Below are 14736 nucleotides of genomic sequence, written 5' to 3' on the forward strand. Positions count from 1 at the left end.
TTTGACATTTGGACCTCACATTATCAAAGCCCATTAGTCTGCTGGAAGGAACGAGCCCTGCATTTAGATGGTGCCTTGTCACAATGTCAGAAACTCTCAACGTTCATCATAGAGTGGGTTTATTTCAGTTCATGCTCTGGGACTATTCAGGAATAAATGGTAGGCATAAGGGAGGTAGTCTGTCTTTTCTCTCTTGCTTGCAATCTGAGCTTTACTCCACTGCATTCTGAAATAAATGCAGCTGTTTGTCTCTGAAGTAAACTGTGATTTTATGACTATACAGAATCATCTTGGGAATTGTTGTTAACACAAACAGTTATAACAGTAACTACTTTCTGACCAAATGTAAGAGATTGTCCATTTTGCAAGGGATGAGGATTGAATCTGAGATGGAAGGCTGTAAAAGGATTTGGGATACAGCACGGAAATGGGATTAAACTGGATTAAGGTTTGCAGCCTGTGAAATGTAGAAGCTTCACTTGGTTTTTAAAGTATAAAGTGCAGCTGAGAGGGTAGATAGAGAGAAACCATTTTTGTTGCTGGGGAGTCTAAGGCTAAATGGCATGGTCTAAAACCTAGATCCAACCTTTTCAGGGTGAGGTTGGGAAATGTTTGACCTGTAAAGGATGGAGAAGCGTTGAACTTGCACCTGCAAATATCAGTTGGTTCCAGATGAACTGTTTATCTTTAAATCTGTGTTTGTTTGTGAAATTTATCAAAGGGACTTGGAGCAAAGGAAGGTTTGGGGAGTTAGGTTTCAAAATTGTAGAACTCAATTGTGATTATATAATAGCCTTGAAGGGCTACTTAGAATCACAGAACTCCAAAAGTGCAGAAAGAGGACATTCAGCCCATTGAGTCTGCACCAACAGTCTGAAGACCAGATACACCCTCCCCCTCCATCAGCCCACATTTACCATGGCTGATACCCCAAGCCCTACTGGACAGTATGAGGCAATTTAGCATGGCCAGTCTGTCTTAACCTAGACATGTTCAGGCTGTGGGAGGAAACTAGAGCTCCCGGAGGAAGCCCACACAGACACGGGGAGAACATGCAAACTCCACACAGACAGCTGCCTGAGGGTGGAATCGAACCCGAGTCCCTGGCGCTGTGAGGCAGCAGCGCTAACCACCGAGTCACTGTCCCAGCCAACAGTACTATTCTATTATGGCACCATGGGAGGGAATGGGCGATCTACTCAGCACTGCTGAGACCGTGCACAGCAAGTTTTACTGAGCACCCGAATCAAATGTAACCTGAGGAGAAAGGTGTTTTGACACAGGATGCTTACATTGGGAAGATGCTGTAGTCCTTAAAGCTGATCCATACAAACATCACTTCACAGAATCTATGTTGTAACTGTGCAGAAGGTGGCCATTCAACCCATCAAGCCTGCACTGTCACCATTACCTAGTGCCAATCTCCTGCCTTTTCCCAACATCCCTGCACACCATTGCAGTCGCCCGAGGGTGGAGTCGAACCCGGGTCCCTGGCGCTGTGAGGCAGCAGTGCTAACCACTGACCACCGCGCTGCCCTTCTGTCCCTTTGCTTCTTGGTTGCTTTAATAAAGCAGTATCAGAAGCCCAGGCATGATACATGGATTTGTTGCTGCATGATCTGGCTTTCCCAGGTGAAGGAGAAATTGGATGTCACTGCCAACAGAGAAGCTGTAATTTTAATAAGAATTCCTGCAAAGGAAGCAAGTTACATCAGTGCAGTCACACTGCCTCTCCTGAATAATTGACCCTGAGTCATTTTGTTTTAATCCTAATTGATGAATACAGCAGACTTTGACAGTAGGAGCCAAGTAACAAGGTCATTGGAGACTTCTGAGTGTTTGTGCGTCTAGCAGATGGCGGATTCACATTAGCTGGGGAATGCCTTCCTGGAGGTGAGCAATGAGAGGAATGGCAATGGGCAGACTAGAAAAATATGTCAGCAAATGAGGAGGAAGTGAGGCTGACAGATGGGAAAATTGTTGCAATTGACACGCGGCTTGTGAAATGATTTAGAAGGCTGGGAATCTATAGCTGCTTGGCGTACTATTTCAATTTGCGGGATTCATCAGTTGCAGGTTTTCAGATTTCACGACACAGCGAGTGCAGCCAAACCAAAATGATTGTTTTACCTGAGAGAGAGGTGCAAGTTGTGTGCACAGATAAACAGTGTTTGTTGGGTTATATGGTGGCACGGTGGTGATGTTACGAGACTAGTAACCCAGAAGCCATACTAATGTCCTCGGGATAAATCATAGAATCCGTACAGTGCGGAAGCAGGCCATTCGGCCCATCGAGTCCACACCAACACTGTAAAATTGCTGGAAAAGCTCAGCAGGTCTGGCAACAACCAGTTTTGAGGAAGGGTCACCAAACCCGAAACGTTAACTTTGATTACTCTTCATAGATGCTGCCAGAGCTGCTGAGCTTTACCTGCAATTTCTGTTTGTGTCTCTGATTTACAACATCGGTAGTCCTTTCAGTTTTCATTTTGTATTCCTCTGAAGAGCATCCCACCCAGACCCACCCCCCGCGTCCCTATAATCCTGCATTTTCCATGGATAACCCACCTAGCCTGCATATCCATGGACAATTCACCTAACCTGCACATCCTTGGACTGTGGGAGGAAACCCACGCAGACACGGGGAGAACGTGTAAACTCCACACAGACAGTCGCCTGAGGGTGGAATCGAACCCGGGTCCCTGGCGCTGTGAGGCAGCAGTGCTAACCACTGAGCCACCGTGCCACAGAATACTGCAGATGCTTCAAATCTGAAAGAAACATAGAATGCTGGAGAAACACAATAGGTCTGGCAACATCTGTGGACACAGAAAAAGTATAAAGGTTTCAAGCCTGGTATGGCTTTTCTTCAGAATCAGCATTGTTAATGTTCTCAGACATGGATTTGAATCCAGCCATTGGCAGATGGTTTATTCCATAAAAATCTGGAGTGAACAGCCTGCATCCAGTGCGAGAATATAAAAAAGGTGATTTTTAAAATACAGTTTGGCTAGGGTGCTGGTGGGTGGTTGACTAAAGGAAACTTGGGAAATATAGTTGCATTGCAGCAGCTCCTTTGCCATTGCAATTGTCTTCTTGGTTCGTTCTGTCCACATAGTTAATCTTTTTATTTGGCTCCATTGTGAAGATCCTTAGAAGTCATCAGTCAACATTACCAAGGCCATAGCATGGATTCACAGTGGTTAGCACTTTTGCCTCACAGCGCCTGGGGCCCCAGGTTCAATTCCACCCTCACATCATTCACATACCTGCGTGGGTTTCCTGTGGGTGCTCCGGTTTCCTCCCACAGTCCAAAGATGTGCAGGTCAGATGGATTGGCCCTGCTAGATCACCTCATAAGATCCAGGTTTGTGCAGGCTAGATAGGTTAGCCATGGGGAATGCAGGATTACGGGGGTGGGTCTGGGTGGGATAGTCTTTGGACGGTTGTTGTGGACTCGATGGGCTGAATGGCCTGCTCCCGCATTGCAGGGATTTTATGAATTGGGAGTGGACAATAAATGCTTGGGCTTGGTAAGGAACGTGGCACAAAAGATTGAAAAGAATATCGCTTTGTAACATCCATCTCCAGCGATTCTACTCCAGAATGAAGAATTTAACTCACGAGGACATCACTGATGTTTGAGCTCAAACTCCTGCGGCCCTGGGTTCGATCCCACCCTCAAATCATTCACATATCTGCGTGGGTTTCCTCCGGGTGCTCCGGTTTCCTCCCACAGTCTAAAGATGTGCAGGTTAGAGTGGATTGGCCGTGCTAAATTGCCCCTAGTGTCCATGGGAAATGCAGGTCTGTGGAGATAAGATTGGGGGGTGGGGGGGTGTTGGGATTGGGTGGGATGCTCTTTGGAGGGTCAGTGTGGACTTGATGGGCCGATTGGCCTGCTTCCACACGGTACGGATTCAATGATTCTATGATCATGACTTGGTGTGAAAAATTCAATGCCTTTTATGAAAATTGCCATTTTTAACTGTACATGTGGTTCCAGATCTATCCAGTGTCGTTGAATGTCTTAAACACCAGCTGAAATAATCTAACCCTCCACTCAGTTCGAGTGCAGGTGGGGGTTGACAGCAAAGACACCCCCCGTCCAAAGGGAAAATAAAAAGAAATCAAACAGAGCCTTATGGTGATCTGAGCATGTTTCAAAGTGTATTACAGCAAGAGCACTTTTTAATGAGTGTATCTTCCAGTCATGCAGGAAATTCAGCCATCAATTTGTGCACAGCAAGCTCCCACAAGCAACAGTGAAATCTTCAGTTTTAGGCGTGGTTATAGGAAAATTGTTCGAATTTACTTTGCAAAAACCATTCAGGGTTGTGTTTTCCTTCTAAGATTGTATATGTGGTTGTGATGCGTTATATTTGAGGACTATTTCTGCTCCCGTTTTCTGTGTCTTTATTCTTTGGCCTGCAGTGCAGCAGAAAGAAGATGGAATGAGCGATCCTCCAAGCAGGTTTTTCTCGTCATACGGTTGTAGATCAAAGGATTTCACAGGAGGAAGGGCAATGCATGGAGCTTGAGGACTATGCACAGTTAAACTGCACAGCCCAATAGCACAATTATACCTGCGCTCACTGCAGGTTGTGCCATAAGCAGGAGAGAGATTATACATTTGTTTAAGGGAAGTGGGCATTGCTGGCTGGGCCAGCATTTACTGCCTGTTCCTTTTTATCCTTGAACTGAGAGACTTGCTTGGCTATTTCAGAGGGCAATTAACAGTCAACTTGTGGGTTTAAAGTCATAGTAGGCCAGACCATGTAAGGACAGCAGATTTCTTTCCCTAAAGGACATGAGTTACAAAGATTGATGATGGTCACGTGGCCATCTTTAGATGAGCACTTGTTAAAATTCCAGGTTTTTACTGAATTTTAAGTTTCTCCATCTGCCCTGGTGGGATGCGAACCCATTTTCAGAATAAGAGGGACTCTGGATTGTGAGTCCAGTGATACTGATACTGCGCCACAGTCTCCTCTTACATAACATACCATACAACGCACTCCCAACAGCCTCGAGGGGAGACCCATTGCAGACCTCCGACCTTGAGGAGAGGCCCAGCTCGGACCCCCAGCCTCGCGGGGTGGCCCAGCGCGGCCTCGGGGTGAGGTCCAGTGCGGACCCCTGGCCTCAAGGGAAGGCCCGGTGTGGAACCCCGGCCTCGAGGTGAGGCCCAGTGCGGACCACCAGGCTCGAGGGGAGGCCCAGCGCAGACTCCCTGCTTTCGAACCTAAGAATTGTAATGCCAAACTCTTACCTTTTATTTCTTCATTTTTCTAATTTATACCGAAGATTTTGAACCTTCGTATCACTGTGCCTAGCTTCACAAGGACTGCAGTGCTGATCTTTCAATTTTATTTCTTCACTTTTTTGAAACTTATGCCTAAGATTTTTGCACATAACATGGCGCTGGAAAAGAAGACTTAGGCTTTTTGCTCAATAGGTGTACCCCTGTATTTGAGTACACGTGACAATCAAACCTAATTCTAGTGAAATCAACTTTCAGTTTGAACAGAGTGACCTGGAATTGGAGAGCACACCCCTGGAGTCCTCAATCACAAGCCAGCAATCCCATGTAATAAAAATGGGATTTAACTTCTTTGACTGAAGTAAGCCTGTGACCCAGGGGATGAGTTGTGAGCATCACTGAAATTGCATTCTGGCTTAATGTATTGGTATTACTATACTAAGGAAAAAAAAATGCTCAGTGTTTAGATCAGACAATAATGTCAAGGTGAAGAGAGGATCAGGCTTTTTGTGACCAGCTGTGCTGTTGGTTATTTCGCCTTGGGATAGAATTTTTCTGAAAGTGGTATCAGAAATCCAGGATTCATGGATTTTAACTTCTCACCTGACCACAAGCTTTTCTGCTGTGACCTCGCACGATGTATTTGTTCTTGCAATGTTTGCCTTTATATGTCTGTCAGAAAAATACAACACTGCCAATACTGAAAATCTCTGGCCAAGGCAGGGATTGTTCCAAGACCGTTGGTGGAGAGAAGAACAAAGGTTGAACATTTCAGATTGATGGCCATTCGGCAGAAGTGGGAAAAGTTGGAGACGTGATAGTTTTTTTTTAATCATGTGTAGAGATAGGGGAAAGTAATAAATAAGGAAGGTCTACGGAAGGCAGGACTGAATAGATGTCAGTAGGAATGATGCTGCGATGCAGAAGGAGACTGTCCTGAGACACACGGAGGAACAACATGTGGGTGTAGAAGAGGTGTGAATGGCACCCATAGCCTCATAACCACCAGCTGCTGAACTGAAAATGGGATCAGAACTGTAGAGGGGTAGGGGAGAAAGAACCAAGTAACTGTGGATGCTGGAAATCAGAAACCAAAACAGAAATTGCTGGAGAAACTCAGCAGGTCCGGCAGCATCTGTGGGGAGAAAGCAGAGTTAACGTTTCGGTTCGGAATGGAAGAAGAGTCATACTGGATCAGAAACGTTAACTCCGCTTTCTCTCCATAGTTGCTGCCAGACCTGCTGAGTTTCTGCAGCAATCTTTGTTTTGGTTTCAGAACGGTAGAAACTTAGTGACTCTCACATCCGTGTTAGGGATGTTTGCCAAAGCAGCCGTTAGCTTTGGGTCAATTGTCTGGGTTAGGGTTAGGGTTAGATCTCCTATGTTAGATTTATTTATTTGTTACATGTACTAAGTATAGGAATACATAAGTACAGCGAAAAGTGCACAGTCACCATTCACTGGCGCCCACTTGGTTACAAAAACCTGAATTAAAATATTTAGTAGAGCTGAAAGGTAAGCGAGAAAAACAAAGTCCACATCTCAGAGTCCCAAGACCCATCTCCATAATGGTACAGACAGCGCTCCAATCACTAGGCCACCATCGCCTCACCGTCCCCGCTCTCACCGCCATCACCGTCCCCGCTCTCACCGCCATCACCGTCCCCACTCTCACCGCCATCAACGTCCGCACTCTCACCGCCATCACCGTCCCCGCTCTCACCGCCATCGCCACCTCACTGTCCCTGCTCTCACCGCCATTGCTGCCTCACCGCCATCGCCGCCTCACCGGCCCCTCTCTGGCCTCCATTGCTGCCTCACCGCCCTTGCTGTCACTGCCATCGCCCCCTCACCGCCATCACTGCCTCACCGACCCGCTCTCGCTCTCACCGCCGACATCGCTCCAGTCCACACTCGATTCGCAGTCGTTGCAGAACACGGTCTGTGTGTTCAGATCCCGCCACGCGGTTCCCGGTCGCGACCCGACTCCTTCGGTGGGTAGTTTAAAGGGCAGGGGATGGTGGGGGGCTGGGAGATAGAATTACTGCAGAGGGGAGAGAGAAGAAGAAGGAAAAAGAAAGAAAAAGGAAAGGGAAATGGCGAGCAGAGTGGAGCTCCCAATGGAGCAACTTACCCTGCCACCATCTTGCTGGATTTTACTTGATGGTCAGTTGGATTTTCATAATAACCCTAGTGAATAATCCTGGGGAGACTGCATACCAGAACTCTATAAATGTACATCGTTGGTACATGTTGGGTGAGGAAGGGCAGAGACTGAAGACTGAAGTGAACCATTTGGCAAAGATTTGGAATGCGGAGAGAGTATTTATTTTAAAAAAGAGGAGAGACAGAAGATGAAATGTGATGAAGGTAGGAGATTGAAAAGAAAATGTTGAGTAGGACGGTTAAAAGGAGCCTGAAGTCAGACAAATGGAAACAGCATAATGTGATCCATTGTGAAGAGATGAATTGGATGGTGACCTTAGCTTGAGCACAGCTAAACCTGGATTAAGCAAAGCACTTTATGGGAATCCCTTGGGTGTCTGCTTAGTGCTGCCTTTACTGTGTGATAGATGTTGTAAACTGATCCAGAGCTGGGGTTTCAGAACAACAAGCCCCAACCCCTTTGTTTCCTTGAGGAAACCAAACCAGTCGTTCGAGTTTTAGTTGAGCCCACATGTCCTCGTGGCTATGAGTTATCGGATTGAAAAGGAAGGAATGGCATGGAGCAAGTGCACCAAGGGAATTGGTTACAATATTAAAGTGTGATCACAAAGATAACTCCTGAGGACACAGACTATTTGTCATGTGGTGTATCTATCTGTAGCACCTTTTGTTTCTCTTACCATTCTGTTCAGTATATAAATCAGCAAATGTCACTAAATCTATATGATGTATTAGTTGGACCATACCTAGAATATAGTGAACTGTTTTGGTCACCTTCTATAAGGAAAGATATACTGGCATTATTGCTGATTGAAGAATTCTCAACTCCACTTAACTGCGTTTACCCAAATCTTTCGATTCCCTCACCGATTAAAAATCTATCTCAGCCTTGAATATACTTAATGACACAGCCTCAACAGCCCACTGAGGGGGGAAAAGATGCCACAGTTTTCCTATTCTCTGACAGAAGAGATTCCTCCTCGTCGCTGTCTTAAATGTGCAACTGTTACTCTTAGATTATGTCCTCTGAGCTTAGACTGTCCCACAAGGGGAAACAAACTCTCTCCATCTGTCAAGTCCTCTAAGAATCTTGTATGTTTCAATAAGGTCTCCTCTCATTTTTCTAAACTCTTAACGAGTACAAGCCCAAATTACTCAACCTCTCCTCATAAAACAATCCCTCTATACCCTGGATAAACCAAGTGAACCTTCTCTGGCCTGCCTCCAATGCCAGTATATCTCTCCTTACAGAAGGTGACCAAAACAGTTCACTATATTCTAGGTATGGTCCAATTAATTCATCATATAGATTTAGCGACATTTCCTGATTTATATATTCCCAGTGCAGTTGAACAGAATGGTAACAGAAATAAAGGGTGCTATAGATAGATACGTCACATGACAAATAGTCTGTGTCCTCAGGACTTATCTTTGTGATCACACTGGAGGGAGGGGGATGAAGCAAAATTGAGCACCCACCCCCATGATTTGTGAGTGCAAATGGTCAAAGAGCCTGGTTTTAAGGGACATCTTAAACAAGGAAAGATACGGAGAGGTTTAATGAGGGAGTTTCAGGCTCAGGTATCTGAAGGTACAGCCACCAATGTTGGAGCCATTGAATTCAGGGAATTGAAGAGGACGGAATCGGAGGAGCACAGATATCTCAGAGGGTGAAGGACTGGAGAAAGCTACGGAAATAGAGAGGGGCAAGGATGCACCAGAACTTGGAAATAAGTATAAGAATTTTGAAATCTGTGGTGTTTGACCAGCAGACAATGCAGATCAGCGTGCATGTGGTTAAGAGGTGAACAGGACTTGACAGGAGGAAGTAAAACGTCGCCCTATAATTGGAGAAATTTAAAACTTTATAAGAGAAGGTTAGGATTAACTCTAACCCCTTGCACGTTGACCACAAGGATAAATTTGGATAACTTGCGTTGGCTTAGCAATGTGTGTCTCTTCTGAGTCCAGGGACATTGTTTCAGGTCCACTGCAAGGGTAGACCAGCAGACATACTGATGGAGTGCAGCATTGTCAGAGGCAACACTTTAAGTTGAGATCTTAAACCAAAGCCTCTCCTGTCCAGCCAAATGGGTGGGTGCAAAAGACCCCATGCATGCCTCCCTGTTGTTCTTGGGTCTGTAACTTGGGCTGGGTTTTTATTTTTTCCTCTGTCATTACTTCCCGTCTTTGTGATGTCGTTTTCACCTCAGCTACTGACCCATTAGCTGGGACCACTCTCTCTCAGCACTGACTGGGTGCTGAGCCCATGGCCATCTTTATTTGTAAGGCTAAGGTTCACATTGCCTTTCCAGGCCATTTATTTGGAGGACACGTGTGCAGTTCATACAGAAATGTTGGTGTGGGTTACATGAACAATCTCTACAGTAATGTGCCTGCCAAACTTACTTGGTGTTTTGAGCATTACTGTTGAAACTGCTTTCACCAGCCTCATAGACAGAGCATTCCAGGTCATGACAACTCTCCGTATTTGAATAAAAGAACTCATTTTGTCTCCGTCCTGCCAGTTAAGACTATAAAACACAGGAGCAGAAATAGGCCATTCAACCCATTGAGTCTGCTGCACCAATCAATGAGATTGTGGCAGATCTAATAATTGTCAACTTCAATTTCCTGCCTTTTCCTCAGAACCCATAATCTGCCTATCTCAATCTTAACACCCAGCCTTGGCAGTCTTCTGCAAAAAGGAAGACTATAGATTCACAACCCTCTGAGAGAAGAAATTCCTCCTCATCTCTGGTTTAAATATACCACTCCTTATTCTGAGATTAAGCCCTTCAGTTCTAGACTGTAGAAATTCACCAAAGATCCTCAGACAGCATATTCCAAATCCACTTCCATCTGGAAGGACAAGGGCAGCAGATACATGGGAACACCACCACCTTCAAGTTCTGCCTCCAAGTCACTCACCATCCTGACTTGGAAATATATCACCGTTCCTTCACTGTCGCTGGGTCAAAATCCTGGAATTCCCTCCCTAAGGGCATTGTGGGTCAACCCACAGCACATGGACTGCAGCGGTTCAAGAAGGCAGCTCACCCCCACCTTCTCAAGGGGCAACTAGGGACAGGCAAGAAATGCTGGGCCCAGCCGACAAATCCCACATCCCACAAATGAATAGAGAAAAAAACTCTCTCCCAAGCGGAAATAACTTCTCTGTATCTACCCTTTCAAGCCCTCTAAGAATCTTGTTTAGCAGCCAGTTTTTATCAAACTGTATCTGAACACAGTGCATGGTTTTAGATTTGCTCTGAAAAACAATCACCTGGAAAAACGACGACTCCGTTTGTCCCTCAACAAATGCTGCCAGACCTGCTGAGTTTCTCCAGCATTTTGTTTTATTTATTTACAATCTCCCAGTCTTTTTTTGCTTTTGGATCTAGCCCTTTCAATGCACACTCACGTCACAGAGCCTTGCAGGTCGGAAGCCACTCACTGGGCTTGGAGGTTGTGTTCGGTCATTCCGCTAAAACTCTGCCCTCTCGACTGTTTCCTTGCAGGAGCCAATGAGGAAGATGAAGGTGATGACATGCTGCTGAAACACAGGAAGGAGTTCTGGTGGTTCCCCCACATGTGGAGTCACATGCAACCGCATCTGTTCCACAACGAGACGGTTTTGGCCGAGCAGATGAAGCTGAACAAGCAGTTTGCACTGGTAGGTTACAATTTGGATTTATGTTCCCTTCTGGAGAGGGCAGTGAAGACTCTGTGAATCCGGCTCGCTTGAGAGATCACTGGAATCTCAGAACCTGCCCAGCATCTAACTCAGAATAATGGGTTCAACAAAAACACTTGAATTTATAGAATCTGGAAGTCACTGTCTGTAGAAGCCCTCATGACATTTAAGAAGTATTTAGATGTGCACTTGCAATGCCAAGGCATACGAGGCTGTGGGCCAAGTGCTGGAAAATAAAATTTGAATAGTTAGGTGCTTTGTTTTCCTATGCTGCACACCTCTATGACTAATTGTGGAATGGCATGTGCCATTGGTCTATCAGAGCTGTTTGGGAGAGATTTCCATTTAGACCCACATCATTGTCCTTTCCCCATAGTCCTGCAATGCCTGTCCATTCAAGTCTTTCTCCAATTCCCTTTTGAATGTTACTATCGAATCTGCTTCCACTGCCCCTCCAGGAAATATATTTCAGATCATTGTTAACTTGCTTTGTTAAAAATAAACTTTCCTCAATTTGTCCAAGGTCCTTTCGCCTACTTTCTTAAAAATGCTACTTATGGTTATTTCCCCTTCTCCCACAGAAAACATTTTCTCCTTATTTACTTGATTAAAAACCCCTTCAAGATTTTGAAGGGACCTCCTTTCAACCTTCTCTGCTCCTGGGATAGCAACTCCAATGTCTCTACATTCTTCGCATAACTGAAGGCTCTCATCCCCAACATCATGTTGGTTTGCTCTTCTGGAACCTCACGGAGATTGAAGAGGACCATAGAGGCACCTGTTCGTAGCCTGCGGGGGTATTGCTAGTGTTCCTAGTGGCATTGCCAGGGTGGCACTTAGTCCCTGATATGCCCCCGTCTGGAAAGCTGGGTAGAAGTAACATCTACCCACCTCTGGGCAACATGTGTTTGAGCTTTAAACAGTAGCCAACATTAAATTATGTTTAGGATTCCAGTGTCTCCTCCAACATAGAGTCCCTGCAGTGTGGGGACAGGCCATTCAGCCCATTGTGTCCATACCAACCCTCCCAAGAGCATCCTAACCAGACCACCCACCCACCCACCCACCCACTATCCCTGCATTTCCCATGGCTAATCCACCTAGCCTGCACATCTCTGGGCACTTCGGGCAATTTAGCATGGCCAATTCACCCTAACCAATACATCTTTGGACTGTGAGAGGAAACCCACTCAGACACGGGGAGAATGTGCAAACTCCACACAGACAGTCGCCTGAGGGTGGAATCAAACCTGAGTCCCTGGCGCTGTGAGGTAGCAGTGCTAACCACTGACACCAACAGTACTATTCTAGTATGGCACCATGGGAGGTAATGGGCTATCTACTCTGCACTACTGAGACTGTGCACAGGAAGTTCTACTGAGCACCTGAATCAAATGTAGTCTGAAGAGAAAGGTGTTTTGACACAGGATGCTTAAATTGGGAAGATGTCGTAGTCCTTAAAGCTGATCCATACAAACATCACTTCACAGAATCTTAGAATCGTAATTGTTCAGGAGGCCATTCAGCCCATAATGTGTCCAATCCCCAGTGACAATCTCCTGCATTTTCGCAATATCCCTGCACATCATTGCAATATAAATCATCTTTCACTGATCTCTTGAATGCCTCAGTTTAACCTGCCTCCACGACAGTTACAGGCAACTTGGAAAACATATTGCCATTAGAAACATAAGCTGGCTATTCAGCTCCTCGGGGGTGTTCTGCCATTCAGTTCGATCCACAGCTGACCCATACCCTAACTCCACTCTCCTCTCTTGGTTCCATCGCTGGTCAATGGGTCAGGATGCTGGATTGCCCTCCTGATACCTCACAGATTGCAGCGGTTCAAGAAAGTGGCTCACCATCACCTTCTCAATGTGAAATCACCACTGACTCTCCCACTGCCATGAACAAATTAAACAAGAACATGTACAACAGAAATCTAATCTCAATTTTGAAGCCTCAAGAGGTTTCTGAGGGAGAGTGTTTGCAGATTTCCAATGGCTTCTGTATGAAAAAGTGTTTCCTGACATTATCCCAGGATAGTCTTGCTCTAATTTGAAGGTTATACTCCATGTTCTGCTCTCGCCCACAAGAAAAATTTTCTCTGTTTTGACCTCATCAATTCCTTGAACCATCTTAACAGCTCAATTAAATCACCCACTTAAGCTTGTAAACTGAAATGAATACTTCATCTTTTGGGGCCCTCTTGTAGCACAGTGGTAATATCCCTTCCCCTAGACCAGAAGGTCTGGGGTTCAAGTCCCACCTGTGTCAGAACATTACTGAACAGGTTGATTAGGAAAAATAGGTTAATTAAAAAAAACTGTAGTGAATACAAGCTTCATCTTTGGGGGCTCTCTTGTGGTGCAGTGGCAGTGTCCCAATCCCTAGACCAGGAAGTCCATATTCATTTCAGAGGGAAGGTCAGGAGCACACACGATGGTCTGGAGTTACATGTAGGCCAGACCAGGTAAGGACAGCAGAATTCCTTCTCTAAAGGACATTAGTGAGCCAGAAGCTGGTTATGACAATAGTAATAGTCACCATTACAGTGATGAGCTTCACTTTATTCATTGAATTTAAATCCCACTAGATGCTGTAATGGGATTCAGACCTGTCTCCTCAGAGACCAACCCAGTCCTCTGGATGTCTAATCCAGTGACGTTACTATCATCTCTGTCTAATGAGAGAGCAGCCCTCTGGTCCAATAGGACTATGGCAACCTTTCCTATTACATCTCCATTTCCAATTCCACCATCGTCTTTATTATTGAATTCAATCAACCCTTTGCCGCCCATGACAATGTTTCCTGATTGAAATGATGATAAGTTGTTGAAAGAACATCATAAACAAGTGAATGGGTCAAAGGTGGTTTGAAGGTGGTGATTTTCTGGGGAGAATTTTGCCCCTTTTGTAGCTCTTCAATGTAACAGCATGGAATTTTGAAAAGTCCTGAATGATTGCTGTTCTGCTCCTTTGATGCATTTTCCAGTAGGCATTTGATCTGGACCTGGGCTGCAGATCAGGCTAAATCACAGGTTGAATTACTCACAAGTCCTTCTCAAAAGAGAATCCAGGAAAACGTAAAGTGACTGAAATCAGAACCAGATGGTTTATGCAGTAGGTACATACAAAGTAGGATTTTTTTTAATATAACAATTCTAGTTGACTGTCTATGAATTATTTTACAACATAGCCTGCAATCTTAGGCTCTTTTATTTTGATGGAATGTCTCGGGAATTTGATTTTTTGTAACGGTTTTTGCAGTAGATTATTTATGTTCCAAGATGTTGTTTGTAGAGGCACTCAATGGGGTTTGCCATTGTCTGACCATAGGAGGCTCAAAGAAACAAGTGGATGTCAATGGGCAGCGTAGGGCACACTGGGGAAGATACCTGCCAGACCACCACCACCACCCACCCAGGTCGAAGGGTCATGGGAGCAGATCTCAGTTCAGCCTTGCAACAGGGTTTGCTGTGCTCAGACCCAACAGATGCATGCCAAACCAACAATGTTCATGCAAATGAGATAGTAGGAACTGCAGATGCTGGAGAATCTGAGATAACAAGTGTAGAGCTGGATGAACACAACAGGCCAAGCAGCATCA

At 45.3% G+C, this 14736-nt stretch overlaps 1 protein-coding gene across 1 annotated transcript in view; it reads left to right on the forward strand.

The window, feature by feature from the left end:
• ndst2a (N-deacetylase/N-sulfotransferase (heparan glucosaminyl) 2a) overlaps nucleotides 1-14736 on the forward strand; it is a 450479-nt gene that overhangs the window by 381855 nt on the left and 53888 nt on the right. The window contains exon 7 of the mRNA XM_048616195.1: nucleotides 10951-11105. Within this exon, the coding sequence (XP_048472152.1) occupies nucleotides 10951-11105 (155 nt within the window). The remainder of the gene's footprint in view (nucleotides 1-10950; nucleotides 11106-14736) is intronic.

Source organism: Rhincodon typus, chromosome 34 (assembly GCF_021869965.1).
Source record: "Rhincodon typus isolate 14 chromosome 34, sRhiTyp1.1, whole genome shotgun sequence".
NCBI classification, from domain to species: domain Eukaryota; kingdom Metazoa; phylum Chordata; class Chondrichthyes; order Orectolobiformes; family Rhincodontidae; genus Rhincodon; species Rhincodon typus.